The sequence below is a fragment of the Hypanus sabinus genome, chromosome 8 (assembly GCF_030144855.1).
Source record: "Hypanus sabinus isolate sHypSab1 chromosome 8, sHypSab1.hap1, whole genome shotgun sequence".
In the NCBI taxonomy this organism is placed as follows: Eukaryota; Metazoa; Chordata; class Chondrichthyes; order Myliobatiformes; family Dasyatidae; genus Hypanus; species Hypanus sabinus.
Window position 1 is genome coordinate 155,233,121 of NC_082713.1, and position 14,015 is coordinate 155,247,135.

Here is a 14,015-nt window from a genome sequence, read left to right on the forward strand (position 1 = left end):
AATAGCCATGAGTCCCCAAAATTAGAGATGGAAGAAGCCTTCTGGCTATTTTAAATCACAAATAGAAGATACCTAAAATATAGGTCTCTGGATTAAGCACAATAACCAACAAATTAGAAGATTAAACATGTTTTGAACCAGAAATACACTTGTAACAAAGATCAATATAAACCCCATTGTCAGCAAAGTTACTGATGTTCTTAAGCAAAGTGTACAGGTGAATTCTACTTTTCCAGTTCACTAGGTTCAATAGGTACATTTAATGTCAGAGAAATGTATACAATATACATCCTGAAATTCTTTTTCTTTGCAAACATCCACAAAAACAGAGTGCCCCAAAGTGTGTTTGACAGTTATATGTTAGAAACCCAAAGCCCCCCCAACTCCCCCCTCCAACGCATAAACAGCAGCAAAGCAATGACCCCACCCACCCCATCAGCAAAAATCATCGGCACTCCCCACTGAGCACTCAAGAGTGTAGGTAAGCATCAATAAAGACGCAGACTTGCAGTACCCCAAATACTACTCGTTCACCTGGTATTTGACATACCACAGGTTCTCTCTCTCTCCTTACTAAGGGAAAAAGAGCTGTCCCCACTTTTTACAGGGTATGGCTTTACTAATAACTGTTAAAACACAGAAAACATTTGTATTCAACTTGAGCTTAAGCAGTTTATTTTCATATAATCAGAAATAAATCTTTCTGTGATAAGATGTACTGTGGTTATTGTTATTATCATTGTTTCTCTAAAGGTGGCTGCTTCCTTGGTTGGACTTTTCATAATCTACGGGTGAGTAGAAATGTGGTTTGCAATTTGTGGATTATTATCTCAGCTCTGTTGGCTGATGTCATCAGGACATGAGTCAGACACAATATAGGTCCAGAGCACAAAGAAAAAGTCAGCATAGCAGGTACTTTGGCTGATTTGTTTGTACAATAACGAGCATTGTTAGAAACTTTTTTCACAGACCAATTTTTAATATTTTACTTGAGCCACGTAATCATTAATGCAAACGTCTTATCTGGAGTAGAAGTTGACCAGAATAAATGAGTAATTTCTTTCAAGGTGAGTTCAGTCATTTCCTCCTATCTTGAATGAGTTAACACCTATGAACTTTTCTTGACAGCAATTTTCCCTAAAGTTCGTAAATTCTGAATTTACACTTTGCTGATTTCGTTAAATATTCTATTTTGAAACAGCTTAGTGCAGTGTTACACTCTCAAGTCCAGTGGGAATAAATCACACCTGTTTTTTTTTGTTCCAGTCAATATGAACACTTCCTGTCTTAAATTGCCCCTCTGTAACAAATGTTTCAACCTCAGTCATTTACAATAGTCGCCATTTTGGCTCCAGTTTTGACTTCATTCGAATTGGTTGTTGTGTTCTGTCTTCTCCCGTACTCTTTTAGCAAAACTCTTTCCACACTGTGTCCCTTTTGAAATCGTAGTATACTTGATTGCTGCAATAGATTTGATATTTATTTTTCATGCATTCTGATCGGCACTGAAAGAGTAAATGATAAATTTGTGCTTTATTTCATTACATTGAGTCTTCCTCTCCTCAAGTGGGCAATTGTAATTAACCATGTCCACCAGACGTAATGAGAAGAAACCCCATAAGCTATTTCTAACCTATGCATTATTGAGTAGATCCTGTTCGCAATAAGGTGGCCACTGAGTGTATGCTTGTGGTCTTCTGCTGCTGTAGCCCGTCCGCTTGAAGGTTAATCATTTTGTGCACTCAAAGATGCTCTCCTACACACCACTGTTGTACTGTATGGTTACTTGAGTTACTGTCGTCTTCCTGCCCCCGTGAACCATTCTCCTCTGACCTCTCTTATTATGAAGACGGTATCACCAACAGAACTGCTGCACACTGGCTGTATTTTGTTTTTCACACCTTTCTCTGTAAACTGTAGAGACTTCCATGTGTGGAATTTCCAGGAGATCAGCAGTTTCTGAGATAATTTGACCACCACATCTGACACCAACAATCATACCACAAAGTCACTTCAATCACATTTCTCTCCCATTCTGATGTTCAGCCTGAACAATAACTGAACCTCTTGACCGTGTCTGCATAAATAAACTTGTACAGAGTTAATTAATATAAGTATTCTTATTCAGGGCTGCAGTATCAGTTTGTGCACTTCATTCCAGTGGTTTGGCTTTTGGCACTACGCTTGTAAACTGAGTGCAATCCAGCAAGTAATCTCAAGTTATTCCTTTTTATTATTGACATTAATACTTATGTTAAAATGTCCCCCTTTAGAATCTCAGAAACAATTCCATTCATATCAAGTTTGTGCTTAAACAATCTGCACGCTGACTGCGTGTTCCCAGACCTCACAAGCTGTGAATGAATTATGAGAGTTTCTCTCATGAGTGAAAGCACAGGAACAATGTGTTCTGCGGCAATTATTGGGTTTAAATTTCAAATGGTTCCGGAACTTCGATACATGTAAATATTCTGCTGCAACATGTCAGAAGTGTGTCCTGTAGAATGGCCTTGACTTGCCCCCGAGTTGTTGTTTGATAATATTTTTTCTGCAGAATCAACCAGTTACTTATCAAAGGTCTCAAAGGTCTATTTAATGTCAGAGAAATGTACACAATATGCATCCTGAAATGTTTGTCTTCGCAACCATCCATGACAGAGGAGTGCCCCCAAAGAAAGAATGACAGTTAAATGTTAGAACCCCAAAGTATACCCCCCAGCTCCCCTCCCTCCTGTGCGTAAGCGGCAGCAAGCAACGACTCCCCCCACCCGCAAAAAAAAAGCATTGGCTCCCGCCACCAAGCACTCACGAGCAAAGACACAAACTTGCAGTTGCTCCAAAGACTGCTTGTTCACTCGCTGTGGTATCAAAATGCCCTCTCTCTCCCTAATGGGGGGGGGGGGGAGAGGTGTCTCTGTTTCACAGTGAGGGAGGAGACATAGCAAGCAACTCGCTGGTTTATGATATTAAAGTTCTGTTGCCTCGCCTTCTCTGAGCTCTGTGCCCTGAGGTCTCAGGTCTCTGGGCACACAGCCTTAGATCTTCCATCTCCCACGACGCACCGATCTCCTGCGACAGACCTCTGACTCCCCCGCCTTCAGAGGCACGAAATCTCGAACCTCTGAAGACGAGCGGAGCTCTTAGGCCGAGCCCTTGGCGTGCCGAATAACAGCCGGTGGTAAAACCCCGAAAGCGGGTCCCATTCCCTCAAAGAAATGTAGTCAAAGAACCGTACTTAAAGGAGATTTGTTCCTCATAAAACAGTCATTTTGTTTTCAATCTTTTATAAAGAGTTAAAGGTACACTGGAGAATCTAGCAATTATAAGAAATATATTTCAGATCCATCAGAATATTAACATTTGGTTGTGATCCTGTATCAGAGATTCTATTAGAGTACTTAACACCACATTAATTTGCTCATAGACTCTTCCTGAGCTATATAAATGGCCAGTTCATCTATATTTGGTGGACACTTTATTAGGTACAGTAAAGTTATTTTTTAAAAAAATTACAACTTTAATTAATTAAGATGAACTGCCTTCCACATTCCATCATTTGTATGATCAATAAATATTTTCATATACTATGTAAAAGTTAACTGAGTAACGTCCCTGGATTTATGTGGCAGATCTGGCAAAAAGCCCGCTAATTTGTTCACACCATGGAGATGGGGTGTTGGATTGTGCTGCAATTTTTGTTTCTCTGGTCGTGATCCCAAAATCACAAGTGCAAAGCATTAGGTTTTCAGTGAAACATACACTGATATTCCACTTATCCCATTAAGGACGTGTGAATTGGCTGTTATGATTTCTAACCCTAATGTGGGTGTAGGCACTCTGTGGAATTAAAACCAGGGAATTTCTATGTTTCTGGATTCTTCCTGTACTAAGTATCAACTGGACCACTCCTGCTCACCGATAAGGTTCACTCTGCACGCATCTTCAACACGGAACGAATGCCCTTCAGTTCTTAGCAAGTTGATCTTTTCTGCGGCTGAGCTGCAACATTTGCAGTTACGGGGTGGAGCACCTGCAGGAAGAAAGGCCAACAGAGGCATCAGTCTTTTGCTTCCAAAAAAAAAAGAAAGCTTATTGTGGAGAAAGAGGCCATTCAGCCCATCGTATCCAAATCAGTTGGAAAAAAGATACCCTCACTACTGGGAGTACAGTGGCACATCTAGTAAAGCTCTCCTCTCAACTGCTGTATAGATGCAGGTTCAATCTTTGCAACTTGTGATATCTGTAACATTATGGACTTTATTGAGATACAGCAGGGAATAGGCCCTTCTGGCACTTCAAGCCATGCTGCCCGGTAATTATCCAATTTAACCCTCGCCTAATCAGGAGACAATTTACAATGACCAATTAACCTACCAACTGGTATGTCTTTGGAATGTGGAAGGAAGCAGGAGAACCTGGAGGAAACCACGCGGTCACAGGGGGAGAGTGTCCAAACTCCGTACAGGCAGCAGTGGGAACTGACCCTGGGTTGCTGGTGCTGTAGAGCATTGTGCTAACCACTGCACTACCATGCCACCCCCTCTCTCTGGCTGTGATCACGAAGAAGGCACACCAACGACCATATTTTCTTGGGAGTTTGAAGACATTTTGTATGCCAACAAAGATTGTAGGAGATTTCTACAGATGTCCTGTGGATATCATTCTGACTGGTTGCATCACTGTCTGCTATGGAGGCTCCAATGCACAGGACTGAAAAAGCTGCAGAGTGCTACAGACTCAGCCATCTCCATCAGAAGGATTAGGCTCCCCACTGTCATTCAAATTTCATACCCATTTAAGGCTAGACTCCCAATTAGACATGGTTATCCACACTGAGAAAAGTTAATTTAGCCAAGCATAGAGATTTACAGTAGGTCAATATTGAAAAGGTTGTTAATAATGTCTTGCAAAACTCATATAACAATGCTCAGAGAAATGCTGCATAATTCAAACTTTGCTGGATTAATTATAGTGATCTGCCACCTTGACGTTAAAATATCTATTAAAAGATATTTTATATAATTTTCCTTCCAATGCTAAAGCGTGAAATATCAAAGCATGTATTTAAGTTCATTTCTGCATGAGCGCACACTTTGTAATTTTATTATTTTTCCCGAAGGGTCAAAGTTGAAATCTGTTCATGATGTTGAATAATGAAGGTTTATTTAGGAATCATCAAGAAATTCAGAATTGTCAAGCCTTTTCACATTGCTTCACAACCTGATTTTAGTTCTAACTAAACATGCATTAATAAATAACCCTTCTTGCCCACTTGTACATATTTAGTGGTGATTAAATTTACACTGAATCAACCAATATAACACTCATGTTATGATATGGACTTGTCCGTGCCAGCCTCTGGGGTGTAAACGCGTGGATTCTCGGATAACAGTGCGGCTCATTTAAAGATTCAGGCCCACTCTGCTTCTTGGTGGCCATGTTTTGACACCAAGATTTGGGTACCATCTTCGCATAGACCTCTCATCACAACTCAAGGAGAGTCAGTTAACACCGCTTCAAGCTTAATGTACAAAATTGCTGATCGTCCGTCAGGCAAAAAATAACAGATATTTTTCTTATAGTGTTTGTTTGATTATTTCAGGTTAAAAGGAGATACTGGATCAGCAACTAATGACACCTCAACCAGCCTCTCCAACCTTTCTATATTTTCTAAATTTATTACCAATGAGAGTTATTATTACATATTTTACATCTATGTGGGACTTGCAGACAGCTTCCTTGCACTTGGTGTGATTCGAGGACTCCCTTTGGTTCATACCCTTGTAACCGTCTCCAAGGATCTTCATAGACAAATGTTACATTCAGTTCTCCAAGCACCCATGACTACATTCAACAAGATGAAAGCAGGTAATATCGCTATGCGATGGTTATAATTGTACGCATAAATTGTGATTTTGGATGGAAGTTCTGGATTTCATTTATCAGATCTTTGAGAAAAAAAGGAAAACTGAAGGGATGTGCTCCTTAATTGAGATTCAGGTGATATCCATTGGAAATCTAACCTTCACTCATATGCTATTCAATGCAAGAGATGTTGAGATACATTCTAGAATGCGCTGGGACATATCATCTGTGAATTAACTTGGGTTCATCAGGTGTTTCGGGTTTTTCAACATCAGATACTCTTGTCCAGATGATCCAGCCAGGATTGATCAGGGGTCCCAACAGCGTTGATGCACAGCTCACACTGCTTAATCCATAGTCATCTGCAGGCTCACTCAGCAGTCCCTGTGATGCCAAGGAGAGAGTAGGTTCTGCACAATGATCAGCCAGAAAAACCTCTAAAACAGTGTGGACTACGTCCTCAAACCGCTGCCGCTTCCTCCGATGGTTTAATCCACTGGAGTTTTGCTACTCTGCCTAGGTCGGGAGTTACTGACATGTGGGGGTTCAGGGCATTGTGTGGTGACTCCAGGCCAGAATCTTCCTGCATCTCTCCAGTAGTAAATCCTGTGAGCTGTGTTGCTCTCTCCTGCTCCAGGCATTTCACCTTGGCCTGGTGTATTTTTAAGCCACACACATTCTTGCAGACCTTGCTGCAAATGAGTCTCTCATTTGTAATTGGTGGTCCATTCGCAAAAGTTGACGTTCTTAGGTCCTTCCTGGTGGGCTGCTCATCCTCCCCACCACCTCGTGCTCCCCTGGAAGTCTGTCAGTAGCTTTTAGTGTATCTTCCTCTTGGAAGGTGCAGCAAAAAATACCAGTCTTCAGGGTGTTTGGTACCTTATAACTTACACAACTGGGAATCATACATTTAGTGTACTTTCCTGATTAGTTACATATGCATTGACATGGGATTATTTGAGGTTATCATATCAATTGATCCAATGCTTTCAAGAATGGTTCGGGGAGATCCACTGACAGGCGTTATTACTTACTGTTGTAGTTTTACAGTAATTTTGATTAAAGCGTGGTTTTTAAAATTTACAGTTTAAAACTACAGTTCAAGACAAAGGATTTCATCCTGGGGAAATTATTTTGACTGGATCATTAGCAAAAGATTTAAAAAGTGATGAAATGACAAAATCAATAGCTTTAGAGAAAACCATTGAAGGCTGGGGTCCAAACTTTTTAATTGAATAATCTAGCAATAAAAGCAGGGAAATTAGCATTTTGATTTGATGGTTTTAATTTGAAAATTTGTTTGATATAGCCGTGCTTTATCTTTCTGTATGTACCATATAAACCTAACAATATCTTGAATTCTGAAACCAAGTTAAAGGGCAGGTAAATGAAGGATAAAATTTACAGTTTACAAGATGCAAGTGTTGAAGTGTCTTGCAAGAATGGCTTTTATTCCCACGATCAGCAATTAAACAAAAGAGGAGTTAAAGTTGAACCAATGGCCTTAATAAATCATTTTAGAAAAAAAAAGTCCATTCAGAACTAGAATTCATAAATCCACATTTAATAGGAAGCATGTTAAGTGGCAATGTGGGAGAGTCTACACTACAAAGGACTTGTGTCTTAACTGGTGTGAGTGAATTTTCTACTATAATTGAATCTGACAAACAGAGCATAATGTTCTGTGATAAGTAACATATTTCTACAAGTATTTTTGTAATGTTGGATGATAGGGTAGAGGGGATGGCAATGAAGGGGAAGGGAATTATTAAATTTGTGCATTACTGTGAGCAAAATGTCAGGCTTCTGTTTATTAAAACTGAACTTTAGATGCAGAGCCAGAATTATACTAAAGCAGAGAGTCTAGTATTTTGAAACCAATTCTCATAACAGCCCATTTTATGATTTACTGAGTGATTGAATTCTAAGTGAATATTTGAGCAAATGAATACAATACATAGATCTGAATTTCATTCCTATGTTTAAGTACTTTACTTTTGGATGACAAAAGGTGGAATCTATTGATAACCTGGTTGGTAAGAGATCTTAAGAGAATGTCTGTGAGATGGATTTTTAGAGCAGTTTGTCATTGAGCCTACTAGCAGAACAGCTACACTGTTATATAATGACCTAGAAGTGATTAAGGAACTTAAGGTAAAATAACCCTTTGGAGGAGAATGATCACATTTGATTGAGTTCACCTTGAAACTTTATATGGAGAAAGTAAATTCTGACGTAGCAGATTTCAATGGAGTAAAGAAAATTACAGTGGTATAGGAGAGGAAATGGCCAAAGTAAATTGGAAGGAGTTGCTGGCAGGGAAGACAGCAGAGCAGCAACGGCAAATGTTTCTGGGGAAAACGACGAAGGTGCAGGATAGACGTATTCCAAAAACTCAAATGGCAAAGCAGTACAACAGTGGCTGACAAGGGAAGTCAAAGCTCATGTAAAAGCAAAAGAGAGGGCATACAGCAAAGCATAAATTAGTGGGAAGACAGGGGATTGGAAGCTTCAAAAGATCAACTAGAAGTGTCATTAGGAGGGAAAAGATGAAATATGAAAGCAAGCTAACAAACAATATCAAAGCGGTTAGTAAAAATGTCTTCAAATATGTAAAAAATAAAACAGAGATGAGAGTAGATATAGCACCACTATCAGTGTGCCAGATGTTGAAGGATGTGCGGGAAGAGAAGTGAGTGCAGTTACTATAACAAGATGAAAGACCCAAGGGTATATGAGTCACCTGGGCAAATGAACTGCACCCTGGGATTATGGAAGAGATAGCGGTAGAGACTATGGAGGCAATAATAATGATCTTTCAAGAATCATTGGACTCTGGCATAGTGCCAGAGGACTGGAAAATTGAAAATGTCACTTGACTCTTTAAGAAAGGAGGATGGCAGCAGAAAGGAAATTATAGACTAGTGATTGGGAAGGTGTTGGGGTCAATTGTTAAGGATGAGTTGTTGGTGACATAGGACCAGATAGGACAAAGTCTGTATGGTTTTCTTAAGGGAATATCTTGCCTGAAGAACCTGTTGGAATTCTTTGAGGAGATTACAAGTGGAATAGGTAAAGGAGATGCAGTGGATGTTGTATATTTGGACTTTCAGAAGCCCTTTGACAAGGTGCCACACATGAGGCTGCTTTCCAAGTTTAGAGCCCATGGTATTACAGGAAAGTTAGAGCACTAGCAGATTGGTAGAAGACATCAAGTAGGAATAAAAGGATCCTTTTCTGGTTGGCTGTATGTGACTAGTGCTGTTCAGCAGGGTTTGGTGTTGGGACTACTTCTTTGTATGCTGTATATCAATGATTCAGATGATGGAATAGACTGCTTTGTTGCCAGGTTTGCAGATGATACAAAGATTGTGGAGGGGCAGGTAGTGTTGAGAAAACAGGTAGGATGCAGAAAGACTTGGACAGATTAGGAGAATGGGCAAGAAAGTGGCAAATGAAATAGAAAATTGGAAAATGCATGGTCATGCTCTTTATAGTAGAAAAAATACATCTGCAGACTGTGTCCAATGTTGTCCTAAACCTGAAACCTACTTCAAAACCAATCTATCTCTTTCCTCCCACACATCTCTCATCTTTATTTCATCCAAGTATATACCTAAATATCTCTTAATGGTCCCTAATTCATCTATCTCTACCACCATCTCGGGCAGTGTGTTCCACGCACCCAAAAACCTACCTCCGCCATTCCCTCTATACTTTCCTTCAATCACCTTAAAATTATGCCCTCTTGTATTAGCCATTCCCAACCTGGGAATAGGTTGCTGGCTGTCCATTTTACCTGCCTCTAATCATTTTGTGTAACTCTCATCAACTCACCTCTTAGCGTCCTAAAGAAGTACATTTTAAAAAGTATTCATCCAGCTGGACTGTCTAGTATAACTACAGTCCATAATCTTGGGGCTGCAATTTTGTGATTGTAAATTGTGCAAACCTTTTTCACTAGGGGAATTGCCTTGGTACTACATTAGGAATTGATCCATAAACTGTCACAGCGAACAGTTGTAGATTGTGTTTAAAAAAAAATCTTTTTATTAATTTTAAACAAACATAAATGAAACATTAATACAAAGAGCATGACAGTACATAATTAATAGGTTAAGGTATAAATACAAATAGATGATAATCCATATATAATAACCTCCCAAACTCATAGTAGTTACAAAAATGGAGTAAGTAAGAGCCACCCCCCCCAAAAAAGGAAAAAACCTAACCAACATGGGCCATTGCATTATATCAAATATACACAGTAGTGTCAATAACTCTGCACCTCCATCCAAATAATTAAGGATAATAAAAGTAAGGTCTCCAAGTTTCTTCAAATTTAACTGAAGGATCAAAGACAACACTTCTAATTTTTTCTAAACTCAAACAAGAAATAGTTTGAGAAAACCACTGAATTATAGTTGGAAGATGAATTTCTTTCCAGTTCAATAAGATAGATCTTCTAGCCATTAATGTGAAAAATGCAATCGTCCGCCAGGCTGAGGGGGAGTAAACAACTACTATCCACCATTGGTAAACCAAAAATTGTAGTATTAGGATGCGGTTGCAATTTGATGTTCAGAACTGTTGAAATAGTACCAAAAATATATTTCCAATAATTTTGCAAACAGGGTCAAGACCAAAACATACAGCCAGGAGTATCGGAAAAAATTAGGAAGGAATGGGAAAAAGAACTTCGCTGTCTTATATCCACTGAGCAGTGGGAGAAAATTTTACAATTAGTCAATTCTTCTTCTATTTGTGCTAAACATGCCCTAATATAATTTAAAGTTGTACATAGAGCTCACATGTCCAAGGATAAACTTGCTCGATTTTATTCTTATGTTAATGCAACCTGTGACAGATGTCATTCTGAAGTCACTTCATTGACCCATATGTTTTGGTCTTGCCCCTGTTAGCAAAATTATTGGAAAGATTGTGTTTTATAGGACTACTTTTATACTTATATTTATTAAGTTTTTATTTTTATTGTTTTTTAATGCTGCATTGGATCCAGAGGAACAATTACCTCATTCTCCTTTACATGCGTATACTGAAGAATGGCAATAAACAGTCTTGAATCTTGAATCATTTAGAAATTACAAAATGGTATTTATCTGCTTCAGCAATGTAGATTTATACTGTCTATTGTGCCTATAGCTGTTTGATAAAAATATATGCATTGCCATGCGTATATATATATAGCAACATTTGGCTAATTTCAGTGCAATAGAATAATATTTCAATCTTGCTTTGTGAAGCACATATGTTTCAGAAACTCTGTATATCTAAAATTACAGGCAGGATTCTAAACCGATTCATCAAAGACACTGCCATCATTGACGATATGCTGCCACTCACTGCTTTCGACTTTGTGCAGGTCAGAGAATTACAGATAAAACTCAATATCTAATTCCTCAAGTGACTTACCTGTTCAAAACTGGATTCATATCTAAACTGTGTAGCCTCACCAATGAAATTATTTGTCTATTAAACCAGAATCCTGAATAAAGTTAGTTCCAATCCCAAAAAGGCAAAATTTGAATTTAAATTCTGTTAAAAAATCCAAAATACAGTATTAAACTGTCCCATGTTGTTAAGAGTTGCATGTACTTGTCCTTTTTATCAATCCAATAAATTCTTTACTTACTTTCAGTCTACAAAGAATTTAAACAATCACAATGTGAGCATTAACAGATTTAAATGTTCTCTACCAAACTGCTGGGAAACCCACAGAAATGTATCTTTTTTTTTTGCCTGGTATTAAGAATGCAATTTGTTTGTGCAAACAGACAAGCTATACAAATCCAGATAACTTCGGAGCAAAGTTTGCCTGCTTTGCCCTATTACCCACAATTGGCACCTGTTGTTGCTACTCGCCTGACCTTAACTCATCTGAATCTACCTTCGTGATACAAGAAGACCCCAGATGAAGATGGGGAATTAAACAATGTATTGGGTAAATGGTTTGCCCAGATCATATCATACCCATAAAATTTCCTCTAGAAGCCTTTGATAGCTCTCAAATGATTTAGAAGTTTGCAATTATTTCTGTGTAACTTAAAATATTTTTAATTTATTAAAATTATAAGCAAATCATATTTTAAAAATTCCCTTTTCCATTGATTTCCTTAGAGTAATTCCATGATTCCTGTTGAAATTTCTGGGCCTTTCAGGGCAAACCTGGTGCAGGAACCATAGATCACTGCCTCAGAATTCAGATTTGGCTGGCGGATCTGAGACAGTCTGCTTGAGCTTCTGCATTCCCATGGGAGCCCTGAAACTAAGTAGTATTTGTGTTGGGACATGAAAGATATTTCAGGCAGAATGGTTATCATTTCCGAGCAAAAATCAGACCAAGTGATCTACAAACCACCAGAATACTCAAAAATATCACGAATACAGTCTTGGTGGATTTTTCTCCCTGCCTGAATATACACAGTGCTTAATATGCACCTAGGAGGAGAGAAGAAATTAAAAAATTAAATGACAGGGAATGATTAAAAGTAATGAAGCAGTGAGGCAGATAAAGAGAAAATCAGAAGCAATTTGATAATGTAGAGAAACCAGAAGTAGGAAGGAATGTGACCAGGCACTCTGAAATTGGATGTCCAATGGCTCTGGAGACTGATCTGCATCAATAAGACTAGAAAGTCTCGTGTAGCAACTCTAACAAACCACTGCCGCTGCTGGTGACCCCCACAGATTGTATCCTTGTGTGACATGCCCTCCAATCACCCCAGTAATAATATTCCACAAAGTCAAAGAACTATATCCGGTTGTTTATTAGCCATTAGCAAACTATCAATCTTGTGGTGATGTAACTTAAGTGTAACTAAACAGTCAACAAAAGATATAACATCCGTTGGTTCCCAGTACTAAACTGCCCAGAACAAAGCATGAATGTGTAACTTATTCCCTTTCCTTTTACCACGGCCCTCCCAACTCACGTGACCGGTTACCATAATAAACACGCAACACAGAATGCAATTCTGATAGAAAATAAAGGCACGGCTCCTACAACTCCCTTAGCTGAGTAATTTCTTAAAAGCACAGGTACTACATGGATCAGATGAGCAAGGGTGAAGTAAGACATTTATGTATTATCATTTATAAGTAAATAAACACTGTCTAATTAACTTCAAATCGTATTTATTTTAGAACATCCATAATTTGTCAACATTTTTCTTCATCATTAATGAGTCAAAATCCTGGAACCTCAATCCTAACACGATCCTAAACCCTCAGTACTGATGCAGTGCAAGGTCCAGAAACTTCTCAAGGAGTCTTAGAGATGATGTTCATTGTCCTGACTTGTACTCCCCACATCACTTGAGTAAAGAGGAATATCCACATGGGACCTGGAGTGGAGAGGGAGAACGGAAGTTTCATTTTGATGTCACTCAGTTGCAAAGAACCATCCCCCAGGAAGAAGCAGCATGTATTGGGCAGGGAGACCTCATCGAATCAAACCTGGGCTAACTCTGGCCAAAGGCCGTAATAACTAGAAATATCGGAGCAAATCAACTATGTCCCTTGATCTAGATGATTTAATCTCTAGAAACCACCAAAGTGTTCAAAATCTTAACCATTCAGCCATTACTTACTGTGTATCATTTGTTAGCTTTGATCAAAGAAACACAATGTAATGATTTCGCATTCCATTTACAGTTGATACTGATTGTTGTGGGCGCCATCAGTGTAGTGTCCGTTTTGCAACCGTACATTCTGCTGGCTGTGGTTCCGGTGACTGTTATTTTCATTACGCTGAGGGCTTATTTCCTCCGGACCTCGCAGCAGCTGAAGCAGCTGGAATCGGAAGGTATACATAGAGTGAGCAAATACAGATCTCTGCAGTCGTCCCAATAACAATAAAATCATCTGCATGTTAAGGACATTGTCCTGTGTCCTGATCAGTATATTGTTAGGGAACCTTTTGCCCCAAAAGTTAACAGTTCAGTAAAGTTTTTTTAAAAAAAAGTAATCCACAACATCTTCATAGAGTCATAGACTCATACAGCACAGATATAAGCCCTTTGGTTTACCTACTCGTTGCCAGCCTGGTCCTAGACTGGACCATAGCCCTCTACTCTTCTCTCATCTATGTACATATTCAAATTTTTCTTGCAGTTGAACCTACCTCTACA

At 38.9% G+C, this 14,015-nt stretch overlaps 1 protein-coding gene across 2 annotated transcripts in view; it reads left to right on the forward strand.

Annotated features, from left to right (window-relative positions):
* cftr (CF transmembrane conductance regulator) overlaps positions 1-14,015 on the forward strand; it is a 154,109-nt gene that overhangs the window by 113,629 nt on the left and 26,465 nt on the right. For both annotated transcript variants that reach the window (XM_059978285.1, XM_059978286.1), the window contains 4 exons: positions 754-791; positions 5,603-5,868; positions 11,169-11,248; positions 13,540-13,690. In XM_059978285.1, the coding sequence (XP_059834268.1) occupies positions 754-791; positions 5,603-5,868; positions 11,169-11,248; positions 13,540-13,690 (535 nt within the window). The remainder of the gene's footprint in view (positions 1-753; positions 792-5,602; positions 5,869-11,168; positions 11,249-13,539; positions 13,691-14,015) is intronic.